This window comes from Achroia grisella, unplaced genomic scaffold, assembly GCF_030625045.1.
Source record: "Achroia grisella isolate CSIRO2021 unplaced genomic scaffold, CSIRO_AGI_Agris_v1 utg640, whole genome shotgun sequence".
NCBI lineage: Eukaryota > Metazoa > Arthropoda > Insecta > Lepidoptera > Pyralidae > Achroia > Achroia grisella.
Window position 1 is genome coordinate 1,594,089 of NW_026712977.1, and position 21,330 is coordinate 1,615,418.

Here is a 21,330-nt window from a genome sequence, read left to right on the forward strand (position 1 = left end):
AGAGATTAGTTCTACCGCATGTTCTTTAAGTGTGAACGCCAATATTCTTAGGAACATGATATATATGTCTGTTTCTAAAATAGTATTTATAATTTTGTTCAAGATTTAAACATCTTAAAATTTCATCATTTCACGTATTTTTCTATTAAACGAATCAACGTTAAACTGTTTATATATATGACTTATATGTATACTATAAACCAAACGTTGACATGTCACAGACGTCGAGACATTAAATGGACACCAAATTGTAAATATTCTGTGCATATTAATTGTTGTGCAACAAACGGGTGCGGGAGGAACGGTACATACGAACGGTACGTAGGAGGCGACACGTGAGTACTCTACATACGTGTGTGTGTGGTGGGGCAGGGGCTTACGGGGCGGGCTCGTCGTCCTACCATTTCTGTCTAGCATTGTGGGAACACCATGCGTTGTCTCCCATGCGTCATTACTACCTCTTAATCAAATATTATTTGGCACTGAAATTAAATCATCTACACTATATCTAAAAATGATTGCGAAGACATTATTGTGATGAAGGTTACTGAAAAATATTGAAACTCTACGGCTGCGAGGTTACATACCCCAATACGGAAGAAGCACCTCAGTACCAGTTAAAAATTATTAATTATGATAAGAAATCTCACTTATCACTATATCACGTCAATTATACATACAGTATATGATTATGGATTTATATCCAATATTATATTTATAATGTTTCCATGCAAAATTCAATAAGCCGATCAAAAATCGAATACGGTGAAAAGTAAAAAAATATAAATTAATAAAATTGTAAACAAAAATCAATAAAAAATAAAAAATGGACATCAATGTAAAGAGCATATATACATCCAGTATAATAAATTAAAACAATAATTTAATAAAGTGATGAGAAAATTAATTATGCAAATATTTGACTTTAAAAAGACAAGAGGTTATCAATTAAACCAATTTTAGTTTACATTAGGTGGGGTTCTGTACTAGTTTAGTAACAATGTCTGCTATAGCAAACACGTGTTCCGTCACTGGTGGACCCTTCACCACGTCAATACCTAGTATTAGTAGGGAAAGGACCGACGCGGTCCTACATGCGTAATATACAGCGCAATCACTACATGACGGGCCCCATGGGTGGTCGCTTGTCGCTTCACTAGTCACAAACGAGCACAGTTGTGACAAGAAGGGAGGGAGGAAGCGGGACGGGAGCTCGACAGTGTCTGATCAGCGTCACTCGCTCGGCTTTCAAACCTACCTACCTAGAAACAAGCAATCACGCAATCTCCACGAGGAATATCATCTGTCAGTCTTTACACATAAGCAAGAGGAATAACGCGTCGGGCAGCGGGACGCCTTAACTACGCAATACACACACAATTATAATACTTGTACAAATAATATACGGATGCCAGATTGTACTCGCTGGTCGGTCACTGCGCGCGCGGCGTTATTACACCGTTTGTACTAAATCTGCAAGCCTGACGTCGACGTGACGTGACGGTCGAGGCCGATTAAACTTAACACTACACAGTAATTCCATGGCATACATGCAGGTGTACCGGGCTAGGCCGGTTTGCACGCTGCTGTATCCATACAGGAGCATAGATTTATTAACATACAAAGTCAGTCAAATTTATAATAAAATCCGAGAAAACTAGTCCAAATATGAGAATTTATAAAAATCAGTCTGCTGATGGCGCGGTTTGAACGGATAATTGTAAACTGTTTCGATATATCACTGAATTATTATAACTTATATTCATTATGATTAACTCTGAACAAGTTCTATTCCATTATAAATTATATCAGTTTAGCATTAAATTACGGTGTATACATGACTCATACGAATAACTTTAATAGAAAATATTTCGTGTTGCACGTCATAATCGACTATATTTTATTTATCGTGCAAATATTACGTTAAATTACACTGAAAGCCAAGTTTATCATTAAGCATCCTAATGAGACGATATAATATCAATTGCGTAATTGTAAACCAATCGAGTGAATATACGTATTCATATATATACACAGAGAATTGTAAAAAAAACATTTTAGCGAATTACTTGCAAAGTTCATAATTCTACCTATATGAATTAGATTTGAGAGCGTGCTAATTCCAAATACGGTCGCTTTTCAAATTCCGCAGACGATAAAAACGGTTTCATGCACGATCATTGGTCAAACCGTGGGCGTCCAACTACAATAAAGTGTAAAAAGCCCCATTGAGAAAATTCTATGATATATGTAAAATGCGGTGATTGTAATACAGTCAGTGTTGCCCCTGCAGCGGCGGCGGAGCGGTCATCATTAGAGATGGTGGTGGCGGCTACTACGTGGCGCTGGTATGACGTTCTCCTTCTTCACGACGTTTACCTATTGCAGAGAAAAATTACACACGTATATTATTCTGCATGGATAAGTTATTTTAATAAACGTTTTATTTAGTTGTCGAGATTTTAAAGGTAAGAAACACCTTTAAAATCTCGACAAGTTTAGAATTTATGTGATGTTCAAATAAATGAGTAAGAAATGTCTATCTTTTTATATAACAGGATTTTAAATATCATACGATATTTCTTTTCGAATTATCCAATTGCTTTAGGATTTTGATAAATTTTCTTATGATTAATGTACAATACATTAATTATAAGAAAGTTGATCAAAATCGGTCTGAAAAATGATCGTTACTAGCTTTTCTTGTAATAGATACGAAATGGTGGATGGCGGGGTGCGGGTGACGGATGGCGGATGTCGGGTGAAAAATGGCAGGTGGCGGGTGGCCTATGGCGGGTGATAGCGGATGGCGCGTTACGATTGGCCAATGGCGGGTGACAGATAGCGGAAGGCGGGTTGCGAATGGTGGATGATTGGTGGCGGATGGCGGGTGACGTATAGTGGGAGGCGGGTGGCGGGTGGCGTACCCGTCGACAACATCGGCGAGCTGCCTGAGCGCGAGCTCGACGCCGTCGGCGCGTTGCCGCTGCGAGGCGAGCGCACGTGCCTCAGCCTCGAGGCGGGCGGCGGCGGCTCGCAGTCGCACGCGGCGGTGCGGGGCGCAGCCACCATTGGCGGCCGCAGCCGCGCACCGCGACGCCAGCCGCGCCAGCCGCTCCGACGTGCGCAGCCGCCACACCGAACCCCGTCCGCCGCCGCCGCGACGCACCTGCCCACCGCCGCCATACGTGCACTCCACACATTTGCCAAAACGGAATTAAATCCACCCATCCCTTAAGCGGACGGTGACCGGTATCACCCACGACAACTACCATATTATATTACAATACTTATTTTAGAGACAAGATTTTGGCAACGAGTGAAGATTGAAAAACGGCTACTATTAGGTTTTTAGCATTAACAATCAAAACCTTCATAATAGAATCATATAAAAGTTACCAATACAATGGCAACAAGTTATAGAACAGCATGTAAAAGTGTGAAGAACTTCACTTAAAAATTCGATTTCTTTATTCATCGTCGACTGCTTTTATTACAACAAATTCAACATAATGGATACATATATGGTGTAACGAACCTTTTTTAGAAATTCTCAAGAAAAAAAAAATTCAATCATTCATCCTGATCTGATAAAAGAAACCCACAACTTATCTATATATATAGCACACAACTCAGCTGCTTAATCATTATATTAAACCCAATGTATGCTTCCATTTTTAGTGATTGTAAAAATTTCACATTCATTCAATATTCGTATCAAATAACAACAAACATGTATCCATACATCAATAGATACAAAGCAAAAGTGTCAAGTGAAGAAATAAAATATATAACAGAAGCCTAAGAAGAGACGGTGTGTGATCGTGGCCGGTCATACCTCATCGAAACAGCAGTGGAGTGCGGCGCGCACCGCCTCCAGTCCGTCCGAATCGTCCGCGTCCTCTCCGCCTCCGGACGGAGCACAGGCCGGCGAACCGGACGGCGTCGCGTAGATACCACCCCTACCCACCGGTTTGGTCTTCCAAATAATACAAGATTCAACTATTACACACCACACAATATAGGAATCCTCTTTACAGTTTTGTCACTCGACAAATCAACAACCGTACTCGCATACGTGGCGTTATACCCCATGAGCCAGGTCTGGTTGACCAATTTCTTCCCGTACTAAAATTTCTATATTTGTTAACATTGTTGTAATAAGAAACTTCCTGAAAGTCACCTGCGGATAAGAAGCAGCGCTCTCGCAAATGTCTACACCTTTGCGAGTTGACTCTCACTAAGCTTTATAATAGAACTTTCTTAACCATCACCAAAACAGGTTTTGGTCCGGGAAGAAATAATAGATATAATAAACACCTGTGGACTATAAGACACAATCATTCAAGAATATTAAAAACAATCCGAGACTGGACAAACATTAGCGAATCGAGCATGCGTTGCGGAGAGGTAACGTGCGATGAAAGGTGGTTTGGGGCGGTAAAGGGGCTTAAGGGGCCGTGATGGCGGTGTGGGGCAATGTGGGGTGGTGTTGGGCAATGTGGGGTGGTGTGAGACAATGAGGGTCGGTGAGAGGCGGGGAGAGTTACGTACCAGGGCCTTGAGTGGCGGCTTGCTGGGAACGGCGGGCCGGTCATCGCGACGGACGGCGCGGCCGGCACTACGCTCCTCTGGCGACGTGTCTTCACTATCCGGTTCCCTGCGAGCACGCAGCGAAGGACTCAGCCGCTCCTCCGTCTCCTTGTTCTCCCAAAGCTTCTTTAGACTGCTGATGCTGCCCGTGCTCCGTCTTTTGTCTTCCTCATCGCCGCCGCTCGTGTCCAGCGATCCACTCTCCGACCTCTTCCTTTCGCAATCTTCGCCTTTCCGCGAGTCGAATTCCTTCTCCTCGGGCGAACTCTGCTCTGGCTTCTTCGCGTTGCCATTAGTGGCCACTGATCCGCTGTCCACTTTTCGTAGTCGCGATTTGAAATCTATTATCGAACGTCCCGACTCTTCGGGTTCTTTACTGCAATTATTAATTTTCTTATTGGTATCTACCTTCTTCAATTGAGATTTAAAATCTGTATTAGTTTTAGGCTCCGTATCGCTTTTCTTTTGATCAATGTTATTATTATACATGGTCTTTCTGAGACTAGCTTTCAAGTCTATCGGCGATACCGTGTCTTTATTGTCCGTGGACTTAGTTCCATCCACTTTTCTATCGGACTTACGTAATGCGTCCATGTTTAAACTGGCCGATAATTCAGTGACGAGCCGCGCCGCGGGGTCACCGTACGAAGTATGCGTTTCTATTAGTTCGTGCGGTGGCGGAGAGTCTTTTAATTGTTTCTTTTTGTCGGCCCGCTCCTTAATTTCCGCGACTAATTTCAACTCTAGCATCTCCTTCATAGTTCGCTTAGCGAGCTTCTGTTCGGCATCGATTCCGGGCGACGGATCGTTTCCCTCGGCTTCGGTGCCGGCGTCCCGACAGCGATCCGGTGGCGGTGGTGGCGGCGGAGGCCGCGTGTCCTCTGGTGGGGGAGGCAAGTCTACCGGCGGAGGCGGAAATTCCAACTCGGCAAGTCGGGGCCGGGGTTTCGCCGGGCCGTCGAATGATCGCAGGGGAGCTGCACGGGTTGCACGGGGCGATGCTGGCGCCGGAGCCGTGACGCCACCGGAAGAGTTGGACCGGATCATATGCGGTTGAGCACGCGCCGTTCGTGGCGATAAAGACCGCGCTTCGTCCTGCGGTGGCTCACGTCGCACGGCACTGCTGCTGCTACTCGCGCCGCCGCCACCGCCGCTCTGCCGAAGTGACTCCAAAAATGCACCAATACGAGCTCCTTTCGGTAATGTGCCGTACCGATGAATAGCCCTTTTCACATTTTGCACTTCCAAAGCGGCCACTTGTACTTCCTGCTGTAATAATTTTTAAATATTTTAGTAGCAGTAGGCTATAATTTTAGCCGACTATAGATATAACTTTAGCACCATGAGCACATACATAGTGCTGCTCATAGTGTCTCATATACACATTGTGAAGGCTGGAGGCATTTATACTTTTATAACTTCGTCACTATATTTCATTATTTAAAATAGAATACAAAGAACGTTGCTTGCGGCAGGGTTAGATAAGATTTGGTATGAAATAAAACTATAAATTAATAATACATTTAGTCCTAAATTAGACAGAGATATAGGTAGGGTATAGATAATATAAAATTTACTAAAGCAGATTTTATAAAAAGCACGTTGGTAGAGGGAGATAAGGCAATTTACAGACAAGAATTAGGAATCGGAATAGTATATGGCGTATCATAGGCATAACATGGCAACGTGATATCCATAGTATTATTCATGTATATCGGCGGTTACCAATTACCATCACATCAAGCCGTTTGCTAATCAAAATGTATAAAACAAACACAACATAGTTGCCAAAAATAAATATGATGTTTTTATTGGTTTATTACAGACTGGGTTGTTATTTTAAAGTGCTTAAGATACCAAGAGGAAGATTCAGGTCACCCGGTTCTTGGTGGAACAATATTAAGAAGCCGATGGCCAGACAGAGGACAGAGTTACTACTCAGACAACCCAGAACAGAATTTTCTGGCGCAAATGTATCCGACTCTAGATATAATGGGAACATGGGTGTACATGTATTATATGTATAAACGTTCCTCTTGAATCACTCTAGCTATTAAAGAAAACCGCTTCAAATCCGTTGCGTAGGTTTAAAGATTTAAGCATACATAGAGACGGACAGACAGCGACAGCGACTTTGTTTTATAATATGTAGTGACATTTTGTCTGTTTTTGTATGGTCTTGTTTGGTGCTCAATAATGTAACATTATTAATTGATTTCCTTTCCGTAGGAGGTACCTTGGGTTGGAGGTCATGCGCTGCGGCGTGGTGCGGGTGCGGGTGCGCGTGGGGGCGGCGTCTGGCTCTCACGCGGAGGTCACCGCCGGCTGCAGACTCGTCTGTATCGGCGGCTGCCTCCGCCGGTGAGCCCTCGGATGAAGCCTCACGCCCGCCCCCGGCCCCGCGCGACCCCCCTGCGGTCATTGCACCCTCTATAATTTACCGTCAGTACCATAACATAGTATTCGCTCACATCATACCCATTTAATATAATACAGATTAATATTAACATATTCATGCACAGCGACAATATTTTGCTTGCAATATTGCCACAAATAGGTGTCACTCGACATAAATAGGAGGCAACAAATACGCGAGTATTGGAATTATTATTGTTAACCAAATATATTTGAGTTATAAACATTCATATTATTTTTAATACCGAGGAACTCTTAAACAGCTTTAGAATGGAATTCATAATAGCACGACACCCAGTAATTTCACAGTCATATTTAACTGAAAGTAACAAGGAAGATTCTTATTTGAAATACACAAGAGTGTGTACAAACATTCCCTTATGTAATCCAATAATAATCTGGTGAGTTGATATAAGATTTTATTTTAATATTGTTTCGCTTGCAGTAAATTTTTGATCTCTTAAAAAACCAAACTCTACAATGTCCCACGTTTTGTTAGTAGTTACATATATTATTCGACCGCTATATACCACAGCGGTGACCAATATATAAATACTACTTACATACATACATAAATTTCTTTTTAATAACACTTTTTGACACGATATACAATTTCAATTGCTATACTTTTTATTTTATACAGTAATTACGACGGTGCGAAAATCAAATAACTATAGAAGTAGATACAACGACACTACTATGTCTATGCAATTCATTCACTAATCTACACTACACATGAGTAAATACACGCTGTGAGCCCCGCTCAGAACAGTGTTTGAGCACAAGGTCAATAATATTCTACTAGTACACTGAGTGCAAATTTTCTCTGCTCAGGATTAGTGTTACATACATTACATTACATAAAATTTATTTAATATATGCTTAATATACTGAGATCTAAATATCCTATCCAGCTAGTTAGACAACAAATAACGTCAATGTGATTTAACACATAAAAAGTATTTCAACAATAACGTAGTAGTGAATACATTCTAGTTACGACACATTACCTACTCTCCGAATGCTCTTTGAACGTTAGCACGTTTACTAAGCCCGTCATAAAAATATTTTGGATTGTTTCACTTGGTGTAACTACGCCTTAAGTACGTGCCCATATCCTCAGATGCGCTGTACGTCTACGCAATATAATGTACACACATAGTTACTTTATAAGCATAGTACTTATATAAACAATAGATATATGCGATGTTACACATTGTATTTAGATAAGTACATACATAGACAGATAGATAGATAGGTAGGTAGATAGATAGACAGACAGATAGATAGATAGACAGATAGACATAAATGTAGCGGCAGAGGGCCGCTGCCTGTATATTTATATACTTACAAAATGTTCTTATCTATTGTTATACACCTGAGTGAGCGGACAAACAGACAAAAAACTAGTTGTAATCGACGCATTATATATTACACATATTTTAAAAATAGAAGGTATGAAAAATAAAGGTAAACATGGCGTTATAGTAAGTGAGTGAAACAAGGAATATTGTGTGTAAGCATTACGTAAAGGTGTATGCGAACAAAAGCAATACTATCACACCCACGAATACAATGCACTTGCAGTGGTTGCATGTTCAATTTTCTCTCAGTGTATTGTGGAGTTGTTAATGTACAGCGAGATATTATTCTCCGTGTATGTCTAAACAGATGCTAACAAACGGCAACGCAATATTACTACGCTCGTTTGTATATGAGATAATGCTTGAATTTATTATAAATTAAACTTGGACACATTTAAAAGAATTTAATTTAATTTTTAGTTAAAAAACCTATTGAAAATACTTCATCACGCTGTTTTAGGATGACTGGAAGAGATATACTTTGCTATCTAAAAATTCCAATAAAACATATATAAATCAAATGTATTACTAGTTCAATGCCAGTACTCCGCAACTGAAATAGATGGACATACAAAACGATACGGATAGTATATTTTTTTTTAACTGGCAAAAAATATCCTATATGAATAATGAATTTTGACTTTATGGAACTGCAGTGAGATCTAGCTGACAGCCACCTGGTGACAAGTGGCAGGCGTCCCCATATACAAGTATATCACGTCATCACGCGAACTTATGCGGTCATATCCATATCACCTAATGTCACACAAAACATAACTAACTAACCTTACTAATATATTTGATGACTTATATTATACGAATTAGAGACGTCTATATAAATATATATTTATTACTGTATATTTTTATTTTGCAATTTTTTTAATATAAAAGCTTGAATACTAAAAATTATAATCCATTTTTGTTAAACTCTGTCTATTCATTGCAGTCACCAATCAGCCTATTTTATAAACTATATGTTTCGATTGAAGGGTGAGGTAATAGATTGAAATTACACGACAAGAGGCATGACTTTTTAGTAATGCGGAATGAATGGGTGAGTGGTATCGCGTGCGTCATATAATAACGTGATGTAGTGCTATACCTAGTATATATGTAGACGACGTATTCTATTTATCATTTAAGGCTTGTTTGTCATTACAATAAAAATAAAAAATATGGCAGATACTAATTTGTTATTAATTTGAAGCCAATGAACTGTATACATACAGCATTCCGCTATTACCACTAATGTGTAGATTTAAACTGGGCACGAGTGTGTGTGTGTGTTTGTACAGGTGTGCGTGCGTGTGTATGCGTGTTTGCGTGCGTGTGTGCGTGCTTGTTATGTACCAACCGTTAAGTGAAGCCAGCGAGTCATCGTGGGGCGAGTGCTCCTCGGCTGCGTACTGCGACTCGCGGAACGAACTGCACGACGACAGCAGGCTGCGGGTCATATAACTACGTCACTGTCGGCTCATACATACACGCAACACGCGTGCCATTTCAGGTAATACTTGTATTTATAAGGCCACGGTATAAATTCAATCTTGTAGGCACTCTTGAATAAATATGGTAATTATACGTATTCATAATCGACTCTACAAATATATTACAAGGTGGTTGACAATTCATGGGTGCCAAATTGAATCCCCCTTAAGGTAAAAAACTGAGATAGCTCTAATTAGTTTTGTGAAACATGATATAAAAATATTTTTATTGGGGACCTATTGGAACAGTTGTCATGTAAAAAAAATTCTATCAGCAAGATTTAACAGGAATGTAGATTATAAGAAAGTATTTGTATTCGTCAAATATACTTGGACACTAAAAATTACAGCGCCAACTAATTTTTGTGTTTACGTTTAATTAATGTATGAGAACTGATAATATCGTTTGGAAGATTATTGTACACTTTAATTGCCATACAATATACTTTTCTTTCGTTTATGAAAATTTATCGGTGAAACAATATCAGGGTGGGTATCATAACGAGTGAGTGGTGAGCGACCTGGTTCGCTTGGGCGGGGTGGGCGCTTGCTTGCCGCGCCTGTTGGTCGGGCGCCGCATCTGCACGCCACCGCCCACAGCTACACCGCCCTTCTTCACCGAGAGCGGAGTCCCGGACCCGGAGCACCCGCCCTCTTGCAGTTGCTTCTCCACCTCTATAATAAACATTGTGATGGGGGACCATATTTAGCAGGTTATTTTCTTTTTATTGACTCGCAACCTCGTTTGCATCATACTTATTATTATATAGCGTCCAATTTACATTATATCTTTTTAAATTAAAAAATTATATCCTGTAAAAATTTAAGCCTTGTTTAAATTAAAGCCTGTGTTATTCTCATGTATAAGGTATGTTACTGTAAAGTCTCATTAAAATCCGTTCAGCAGTTTTTGTTGGAAAGTGTAAGAAACATCCATTTATACTCACAAACTTTCAAATTTATAATATTAGTAAGATTTTTTAAAATACATTGTGTATATACCCTCTGTGATGGAGTTGTCCTGGAACATGTGCTCGAGTGCGTGGTGAATATCGCGGAAGCTGGGCCGGTCGGCGGGGCTCCACTGCCAGCAGCCACGCATCAGCTCATACACCGGCCCCGGGCAGCCCGGCGGGCACTCCATGCGGTAGCCCTGCGCAGATGCAACAAACATGCCCGGTCAATATACACAAACAGACAACACGGCTGTTACATATTAGTCATCTACAATAATTGCCTACGCCCCAACCAAATACATAAACTACGATAATATCATATTAATTCTATTTTGGAATCATGAAAAAGTGACGTAAACATATATGCATATAACCTTCGATATTCACTAATTGTACATACTACACAAAACTTACTAAAAATATATTGAATTAAAATAATAAACTATATAGAATCCCTTATTGTTAATATAATAATATGAAGTAAAGTTAATTTATCAAGTTCAAAATGTAGCAGTATACACCGAACTAATCCGATCGCAGCGCAAAACTAGCAAATAGTTTCATGAAAATTTAAGCGGAACCCCATCTTTAAGCCGTACTATGCTAAAACTGATACCGAAAGTTCGATCGTACACCACAAATACAGCTACTTACTATATGCATATCAAACTAACAGCTAACGATCATGAACACCTCAAAATACACTTTCTACAATACTATAGAAATTAACATATAAATGTCAAGTTCCTTATCGAATTATGAATGAATATGATGCTCCTAATACGTCCATTGTATAAAGAAACACAGCGCGCGCACAGAGCAATGCCGATCGCAGTATCACTCCTCTACAAATCAACAACTGCGCCAGTAAGCTGTGCCATAGTCGCATTCACGACGCGAGTGCAAAACAATAACAATATTTGTATACAAATAACTGAGAAATGAGTGCGCAGTATGGCGGCACGCGCGCGCCCGGGAGCGTACAACAATAACATATCAATACGATGATTAGTCTCCAGGGCTCGATTACATGGTGCTTCAACGTACACCAACCTCCTGTACAATATTAACAATCATGGGGCTTTCTGTTGGTAACAGTGCCTGTCACAGAGGAGGGATCGTTAATAAAGAGGAGTTGTGGACCCATTGCTAGCACTGTACCCTTTTTTTTTTACAAGGGTAAATCCGTCATGGATATCCGCACGCCCCGGGGGAGGCCTGCGGATACTGCCGGACTCCCACCGGCTAAAACCATTTGGTGTCCTCCGAGCGTTTTGGTGCCGGAGTTACGGGATCGAAACATTCAACCGTGAACCCTGGCAGTGCAATGTACCCTACCAAGGCGAACTCCACATGATTTCCATGGAAAGCATTATGGTTCATTCCTGTGAATTTCGCCACGATGCTGACTAACATGGCTTTATGCTCGTCCTATCATTCTATACTATCCTGTACCTGTATCTGTATCATCCTATGAGGCACCCCTTATCACATTGTACCATTTATCATTCATTAAAATAAGGCCCACTAAAGATTTAAGTCGATAACAATCATAAGTACACCACACGTGCGATAAGTTTTTAAATTAAGTAATTATCTCTGTGACAATCTGATAAGAATTTTAAAATCTTGGGGTTATATTTAAATCTATACAGAACTTTTTAAATACATAACTTTTTATTGTTCTGAATTTATACATGTTTGTATAAATTTAGAACAATAAAAAAGTCAATAGAGATAAGTATAGTAAAAGTATATAGAAACCAGGAAAAACAAATAAATAATTCACTTAAGTATGTTCACGTGTATTTCAAGAAAGATTATTAAAAAAATATGTAAGTTAAGTATTTAGTGGTATAATCCAGTAATTATTACACCTAAATGTATAAATATACATATGAAACAATATACAACTAAATAAAATAGATTATTCATTACAAAGGATCTACATGTGTAAATAACTCTATGGACATGTTAATAGTTTACATTCGAATGGCGGTCGATAAGCCTATTGTTAAGGGTACAGTTGACAAATAAACTAATACATTAACTTCACACAATGTAACTATAATAGTTTGAATTTGGTGTAAAATGTCATGTATTGACGTAAGAACGAAAATTCTGGCTGTAGTTTACTAATTCTTAAACGAAATGACTCTTGACTTTTGAAACTAAAAACTCCATCCTGAGAAGATAAAAATAATCGCTCCAAAGAATATAAGATTCTATTCTTGCCCCTGAAGGGACATGAAAAGGAGCATAATAAAATAATATACGAGTGATTGTAAGCATCCTGTGTAATGCGCGGAAACTACAACTCGGCTGCGCCGAGTATAAAATTGCAACGCGTCCACTGCATTACTAGTAGCGGCGGATTGCTACAGAGGGCCGCACCACACCGACTGCTGTACTGCCACGTGATTACATACATCGACATGGAGGAGCTGAAAACAATCCTGGTCTATATGCTGCTATTATCTGCCTCTGTGCTAGGTGTGTACTTTACCTATCTACTCTTTTACATAAAGTATAATAATAGTCTAAAAATTAAATAGTATAATTAATTATAAAACCACTACATTATTAAGGTTCTGTTGTCAAATACTATATTTCTATAATCACAGATGTCGCCAAGACTAGGTTTAACAGCTGTTAAAGTAAAACAAAATGACTAAAATGTTTGACTTTCAGTAAGACTCTCTCTCTCTCTGCTTTTGATCCACTTTATATACTTATGAAGGACCTATTGTTCCGTCTTCCTAGCGGCACTCATCAATGAACAGTTTACTAACAAAGTAATATTGACATACAGGCAAACATAAAAAATCCAAGCCGAAGAAGTTCGTGTCGCCGACCACCAAGGGTATCCAGTGTTACAACTGCCTATCGTTCGACCACCCCGGATGCTGGGACCCGGACCATCCCGACTACGCTAACATTACGGTCCGTAACACCATACTTACATAGTTCTCTTTTTTTTTAATTACTAATTTATTGAAAGTATTGTGGCCAGAGATTGTGGGCTGCCATATGGTCGACACCAAAACGCCGGTTCGGGGGTGGAATACCAATACAAATTAAAATTATCGATTAATTTGACACAGGTGGCAGTAGCCCCAGCAATGTTACATTCAAAAATATCTAGCACAATTGGGATGTCTAATACTACGGTCGCGAAGATGTCGACAGTTGCACATTCCCCTAACTACCCGATCTGGGATAAGACACTCATTTTATTTTATACATTTACAATAAACTAATGATGTAACAAGTTGCGTATGGTGAAGCTGTCTCAGGAACAAATATGTGTGAATAAAGCTAGAGCTGTGAAGGCAAATTTCACCGTAAACCGAAACTAGCTAACATTAAAAAGACGGAGGATGAACATACGATTTCTTACCGTAAGTTCGGTCGGACACCACAAACAAAAGTACTTACTATGTGCATAATGTCAAACATACAGCTAACGATCATAAACACCTCATGTACACCTTCCATAAACTGTAGTCCAGTAACTTCTATATTATTTATCATACACGACAAACAAGAACAACATTCGCGTAAGTACGTATTTTTAAGACGTAACTAATCCAGCTATCGATTACAGGTGCCGAATATTGACTGCTACATACCCGGGATGGCATTCCTATGCATCGTCATCACATCCGAGTCGGCTAAGTTAGGTAAGTTGCAAACCGTCTCCAAGATTAATCAATAAATAATAAACATATTACATTGCGCCTCGGTAGTCTAGTACCAAACTATGCACACATAATTAATTATATTTCTATATTTTTTGGAGTAGATATATACATAACATTCTAACAGATATACTATTCAACATAAATGTTTGTATTGTGGGGAGATTCATAACACGCTATCATAGGAAGGTTAGTAGACAATCTGTTCAACTAGTATACCAACAAAGTCAAAAGAGGAATTTATTCGTTGAATTTTGTTAAGTTAAGATCATTGCGTTAAACCAAGTAGAACGTACGTAGACTAAAAGGGTGCAACACAAGACATTAGTAGCACTAAACTAATAGTGGAACGACGTATAGTTTGCCGTATAAATGCGGCAAATGTATAATTGCGTCGTATTGTTGTACAGTGGAGACCGGCCAGGAGATCGGGCCGGTGCGCGCGCGAACCTGCGTACCAGCCAAAGACTTCTCCAAGAAGACCGTGTCGTACTCCATGTGCAGTAAACTGAGCAAAGAGCTGTCAGCCTCCGAGATATTTTCGCGTATCGCCGTCAGTCGCCCTCAGTGCACGCTCTGCAAGAAGCACCTGTGCACCGATGCCTCGCACTGCTAGCCGCGCCCCCACTGGCTTTTACGTCAATTTGACTTAACAGGAGTTCAGAATCCGCTTTACACAATACCAAATAATATAATACATTTAGGATGTCCGGCCAATGAATATACAAGTCTGTTTATACTACGTTTTCAACGTCTCTTAAACACGGCTGTTTACTAGCCATTTTTTCTTAAATTTTACAATAATAATAAGAATTAATCTTATTATGATTAATTTAAAACGAATGTAGGAGTCTACAAGAACTATAAATATGCAAACACACTTAAACTGGCCCTGTTATGTTACAAAAGTTTACAGCGACCGAAAACGATAGAGTTATTATTAAAACGACCATAGATATACCAGCTCCGATTTCAATTTAGATTTCTTTTTATGATTTTCTGCTTGTACAGAACATAAAATAGATATGGATATAGGCAAAATTATATATTTAAATACGTGTAGGTAGCACTTCACTTCGTGGTAAAGTGCCGGTACCGAACACGGCCTGTCTATGGAGTTGGTATATTCATCGTTCATAAATCCTTTGTATGTAAGTACTCGCCAAAAGTGTAAACAAGTCATTAAAGTCGTTACGTTGAGTCGGCGCATAGTAGTCGCGGTCTATTATGGCTCTTTTTGGGCTGAGGCTCGATTTATGTAATCATCTTGCTTATAATGCAATAACGTGCACCTGCACTCACTCATTGTTACTATTGTTTTTTTATTTCAAATATTATTATTTTTATATTAAATAAACTTTTAAGATTTAATGCGTTATTATTTAAGATGCGTTTCGATTTCCGTTAAATATACCAAAATATTATTGATAATTAAGCTATTTAATCACACGTTTGAGACATTCTTATACTACTATAGTAGCAAAAAAGCGTACAGCTCATTTGCCCAAAATGGTTACCATAGCCTATAGACGCCATAGACACCAGTGGTGTCACGTGCACGTTCCTGACCCTTAAGTAACTTTAACATACCCTTCTTAAACAACCCCATACTTTAGTCTCGTGAGAAAGTCTTGGCAAAAACTACTAAATCAAATTAACTATATGCAACGGGACAACTGAAAGATAAAACACTAGCTGTGCCTGCCGTTTCACCTGCGTTAAATGTCAATATAAAATATAACCTGATACATAACCTATATTACTGTAAAGTTTCATCAAAGAATAACAAACATCCAGACTTACAAACTTTCGCATTTATTATATTATTAAGATATATACATTTCGGTCAGCAAAGGTTACCTTCTCGAGCATGTGGTAGACGTCTGCGAGGTCAACGCCGGGGTAGGGCGACATGCCGTAGGTGGCGATCTCCCACAGCAGTATGCCGAAGGCCCACACGTCGGACTTGGTGCTGAAGGTGTTGTATGCGAGGCCCTCGGGCGCGGTCCACTTTATGGGGAACTTGGCTCCTGCGTGCGCCGTGTACGTGTCGTCGCGCATCAGCCGCGCCAGACCGAAGTCCGCCACCTTCACCAGGTGGCTTTCGCCCACTAGGCAGTTGCGAGCCGCCAAGTCCCTGAATACGTCCCACGTTATTAGTCAACCTCCTTTGTTATTCAACAGTTTTTGTTTTTTTATTTTGGACAATTCACATAAGTCATCTAATACCAATCAACCAAGCAGGGTTGTGTTATGGATACTAGACATCTAATATATACATTTTTAAATACATACATAATGTACATAGGAAATATCCAGACCCAGTACAATCATACTTATGAATACAATTATTTGTAACGTGCGAGAATCGACGACGAGAAGGAGGTTTTGTAAACCACTAAGACCACTGAAGGGTAGCCTTATCCACCCAGTAAAATTACAGGAAGAAGATCACAGACATGAAGATCTTAGTACTCTGGATATAAATCGTCAATATTTTTGCAATAACTGTGATGATATTCTTGTATAAAGGGTCTGTCAAAAAAATGTAGCCTCGAGACATACTACACACTGCCTGAAACTAAACAGTGGTTATATTTACTACAATGGGTACCAGAAAATAAGTTTATAGCATGGTGGTACTTTGGGTAGTAAACAACTGATAGGAAGAAATACTTAAATGTGTACATTTTGTAAATATTATAAAAAGAAAACATGGATGGTTCCCTTTTATAATATCGAAAAATAAACTTAATTATGAATATAACTATCGTGTATTCATGATTAAGTTTATTTGTATCGATCTGGTATCGTGCGAGAAATCGAACCTGTGACCATCAAGACCAGAAGCAAGATGGCGTAATAGACCACCAGAGTCATCAAGCTAATTTTAGAGGCCCGGGTGGAAATCGGTTAGGGCAGTATGGTATGAGTGATCCTTCAATTTTTGTCTCTGATGGGTCCATGTAGTAACTTTGAAAAAGGGCGAGTACAATAGATCTATGCAAGTCGCAGTGTTATAGGTGCTAAGAGCTCAAAACTAATAAAAATATTAGTACGAGTGACCGCAGCGCCGGCAGGATGTATCCTTATACACAGTACCTGTGAATGAAGGAACGGCTCTCCAGGTAGCTCATGCCGGAGGCGATCTGTGTAGCCATGTACATGAGCACGACAGCATCTGGCGCTGGTTCCCGCGCCGCCCGCAGATATTCCAGCAGGTTCCCGCGGGACATGAACTCCGTGATGATATAGAAGGGAGGCTCGCGCGTGCACACGCCCAGCAGCTGCACCAGGTTGCGGTGCCGCATCTCCTTCATGATCGCCGCTTCCTCCAGGAAGTCCTTCAGCGCCATCGTGTCATCCTTCAACGTCTTCACCGCCACCTGCGAACGTTTGCATAATGCACGATAATTTTCTACACGCACGCTCTGACACGCCCGAAAGCTTCAAGCCCAAAAGCTTCTGTCTTTTGAATAAATCATAAATCCTCATAAGCTATTCTGGATAGCTCATTGTAGAAGTTGATAAAATAATTTATACTCCGTTTCATTTTATCATGGAGACTAAAAAAATATCCCTGGACAATTTATGCAACACTATATAGTCCAAAGCCTTATGATATTGCTATTAGACAACTGATATAAATACGAAGATATTTTCTTTTGTAAATACATTCACAATATACATAAAAATAAATACCCATACCTATGTAAACACGATATAAGACTAGAGTCTATAATTTCGCAACTTCAATAATATATAGTGTTAATCAAGGTTTTACGACTTCGATTTTCTTTAGGGTTTGCGACTTCGTACTGATAGGTGTGGTGATACATACGGTGATGTTGCATCTCTTCCACGTGGCCTCGTAGACGTCGCCGTACTGGCCGCCGCCCAGCTTGTGCTTCATGACGATGTCGGTGCGGTCGATCTCCCACTCGTCGGGTGGCGCCAGCGGGAACACGGTGGGCTTGTTCCGCTTGGGCGCCGGGTACAGTAGCTGCGTGATCAGCCCGTCACCCAGCACCGAGTGGTGATGCACCAGCTCCGCCAGCGTGCCGAACTTTGACTCCGACGTCACGTACACCTGCAAGTGGCAGATACGTTAGTTTCCGGAATAGCAGAGAGTGGTTTTCAAATGCATGCAATAACTCCAATTTACCAAAAACGGGGCCTCGTGGAGATCGACCTGATATGTTACAACATTAGCAATGAATTTCGTTTTCCATTCATTACTAAAAATACCTTTCGCCCCGACAACATAAGTAGTATCGCGGGCGTGATACGATAACGTGATTTGTTTGTAGTTAAGTTCATGTATACAGCCGACAATAATCTTTTGCTAAAACTTGAGCCCTCAGCTTGTTTGTTGTTTGATTTTTCTGATTACATAAAGTAATGTTTGGGAACACAACTAAATTCTATGACGTCACGACACACACATGATTTGTGTGTACATAGTGAAAACGTACCTTCCCGTCGGAATCCTCGTTGATGCGGTAGTGGTACACGCGACCCTCAAACCTAAGGGAAATGCTCCTTTGACCAGGACTGGACTCGGATTCGCGGACCTGCACAAAAAAGAAACAACAATGTAAAGAATGTACATCAAACTGATTGTTCACTCTATTTACATCTTCCACGTTAAAAGAATCAGATTCAAATCGTAAATATCGATATTATTATATACTCACTAAAACACGTATATATATAATTTATTCATTATATTTGATTCGAAAGGTATTAATCTGAATCTTCATTGTTAAACAACATGAAAAAAGGAACTATTATGTTGTCTAAGTATTTTTTTATATTTTGTTTTTCAACAATAGATATCTGATTATTTCTGTATTTATACAATAGCATTATATACAAATATATTTTATTTAAGTTTTCATAAGTAAGTAAGGCGACTATTACTTAAAGAAGACTTCAAATCATATATAATAATACATATCTAAGGACATTGCACACAGCGCCTTCTAGTCCCAAGCTAAGTTAAATTTCATAATATACATAAACAGATACAAACAATCATACTCATGAATGTTCACTTTAGAATAATATTTTTATGAAGCTACTATAGACAGTGATTTAGAAAACAGCTCTAAACAAATTTTGTTACGTGCCATGTTTTCCAAATTAATAAGTCCTAGTAGAGTATAATTAAAGTTGCTGTTTTAAAGACTATTTATTAAAAAACAAGGTCAAGCTAAATTCATTGACCGTACCATTTAGCGAAATCAGCGAATATATGTATAGTAATGAAGGTCGCGCAATAATCTTAGTAAGCATATAAACTATGTCGATGAGGCAGCTGATAATATGACATGTAGTTAAGTTGTATACATAATGATATATTTCCGATAGTGGATTTAGGTGCTATATATCGGGATTAAAATACATAAATAATTACATCCCTTTTTTATTTCTTATTATTGGATTGTTATGAATATGGTCAGGGACCTGTAGCATTACATAGATACATAGATCTATTGTAGTGTCCCTTTTCAAAATTCGCTACCTAGACCCGTCAGCGACAGGAATTGAAGGATATTCTTAGGAACGATGGTTTTTATCTCCTCAGGAAAAAGTGTAAACTTTCAAAAGGAGTTATTTATTTATGCATGAGTGAGCTACAAACATATAGGATGTGTAGTGGAGTAGCGTAATTACATCCATTAACTAAAGGTTTGTGACGTGTTACTTTAAAGGCAATGTTAGAACAAAAGCAGACTGAGGTTATTTACAACATATGACAAATGTTGTTTTTTTTTTAAACACCGAGACTAATACCAACACCCATGAATACAAATGTATGAATATAAAGGATGAGACAGCCAAGTAGATAGTACCAGGGTGTAGTCTCATTACTTTGGAGTTATGTGTAAAATTATGAAATAGATAATTACACATATTTGATTTGTTTTAATGGATGATAATGAAATGGTTGCTATCGGTATACGCTGGTGGAGTACCAGTGAAGGATGATAAGATGAGCATGAAGTTAGGCCAGCTAACCCATATGACAAATTCATCAGGAATTAACCATGTCTCTCAACGTAACTCTATCAAACGATTAAGATAAAGAACACCTTGGAGTTTTTAGCCGGTAAGAGGTCTGCTTGCCCAGGGCCGGGAGAGGAACCCACTCCATACGGATTTACCCAAGTAAAAAAATGTGAATTAGTAGGCTAGTTAATTATAAGGTACGGTACCAGAAAGCTGCCGTTGATCCCAGAGGAGAGTAGGTACTCGGCGGCGTTCCGTGAGATGGGCCCGTGGTACCACGAGTGCTTCTCCAGCGAGTTGACCGGTGTGACGTAGTTGCTCGGCACCCAACCCACTCCTCCGCCCAGTGTGTGTGCCTCGCACCACTCGCCGCTTTTGTTGTAGCTCATAATCCGCACCTGCTCACCTGTAATAACCACCGCCATATATTACCAACTAATAATTTAACTCTATTGTGCAGAGAAAAATATTGACAAAATAAACTTATAATTAACTTAACCTAACAAACTTATAATTAAAAATATAAATGTAAAAAAAAAGGCGGTCTTATAGCTTATTGCAATCTCTTGCAGACCACCTGAGAGAATGAAGCTTTCAGTAAAGTATACATAAATAAAATATATAACTTAACTTAATATTAATTAACTTTAAGAAGTAGGATAACAGGAATACCAAACAAACCGACGCCTCTTCTGAGAGAAAAGAGGAACCGTCGTTATATACATGACCAGCATAATAGACATAGAATTTATGTACTTTTTTTATGTAGTGCATTCCATAACATTTACAGTAACAAGTT

The 21,330-nt window shown here is 39.4% G+C and overlaps 2 protein-coding genes across 2 annotated transcripts in view; one reads left to right on the top strand and one right to left on the bottom strand.

Moving 5' to 3' along the window:
- Positions 1–571: 571 nt before the first annotated feature.
- LOC131849358 (tyrosine-protein kinase Abl) overlaps positions 572–21,330 on the bottom strand; it is a 37,585-nt gene continuing 16,826 nt past the window's right edge. Inside the window, exons 4-16 of the mRNA XM_059199421.1 lie at positions 20,738–20,937; positions 18,992–19,090; positions 18,358–18,606; positions 17,619–17,902; positions 16,377–16,653; positions 10,862–11,012; positions 10,381–10,534; positions 9,727–9,815; positions 6,830–7,023; positions 4,555–5,862; positions 3,839–3,979; positions 2,928–3,193; positions 572–2,379 (exon numbers count right to left, since the gene is read on the bottom strand). Of these exons, the coding sequence (XP_059055404.1) occupies positions 2,376–2,379; positions 2,928–3,193; positions 3,839–3,979; positions 4,555–5,862; positions 6,830–7,023; positions 9,727–9,815; positions 10,381–10,534; positions 10,862–11,012; positions 16,377–16,653; positions 17,619–17,902; positions 18,358–18,606; positions 18,992–19,090; positions 20,738–20,937 (3,416 nt within the window). The 3' untranslated portion in view covers positions 572–2,375. The remainder of the gene's footprint in view (positions 2,380–2,927; positions 3,194–3,838; positions 3,980–4,554; positions 5,863–6,829; positions 7,024–9,726; positions 9,816–10,380; positions 10,535–10,861; positions 11,013–16,376; positions 16,654–17,618; positions 17,903–18,357; positions 18,607–18,991; positions 19,091–20,737; positions 20,938–21,330) is intronic.
- On the top strand, positions 13,240–15,153 carry LOC131849357 (uncharacterized). Its single transcript, XM_059199420.1, has 4 exons — positions 13,240–13,308; positions 13,628–13,758; positions 14,423–14,498; positions 14,927–15,153. The coding sequence occupies exons 1-4, from the start codon at positions 13,251–13,253 to the stop codon at positions 15,130–15,132; spliced, it is 471 nt and encodes a 156-aa protein (XP_059055403.1). The 5' UTR covers positions 13,240–13,250; the 3' UTR covers positions 15,133–15,153.

What these genes read in the sequence shown, in the direction of transcription:
- LOC131849357 (XM_059199420.1), top strand. Translation starts at nt 13,251, where the DNA reads ATGGAGGAGCTGAAAACAATCCTGGTCTATATGCTGCTATTATCTGCC. An exon ending in ATTATCTGCCTCTGTGCTAG is followed by an intron (nt 13,309 to 13,627) that starts GTGTGTACTTTA and finishes ATTGACATACAG; the next exon opens with GCAAACATAAAAAATCCAAG. An exon ending in CCGACTACGCTAACATTACG is followed by an intron (nt 13,759 to 14,422) that starts GTCCGTAACACC and finishes TATCGATTACAG; the next exon opens with GTGCCGAATATTGACTGCTA.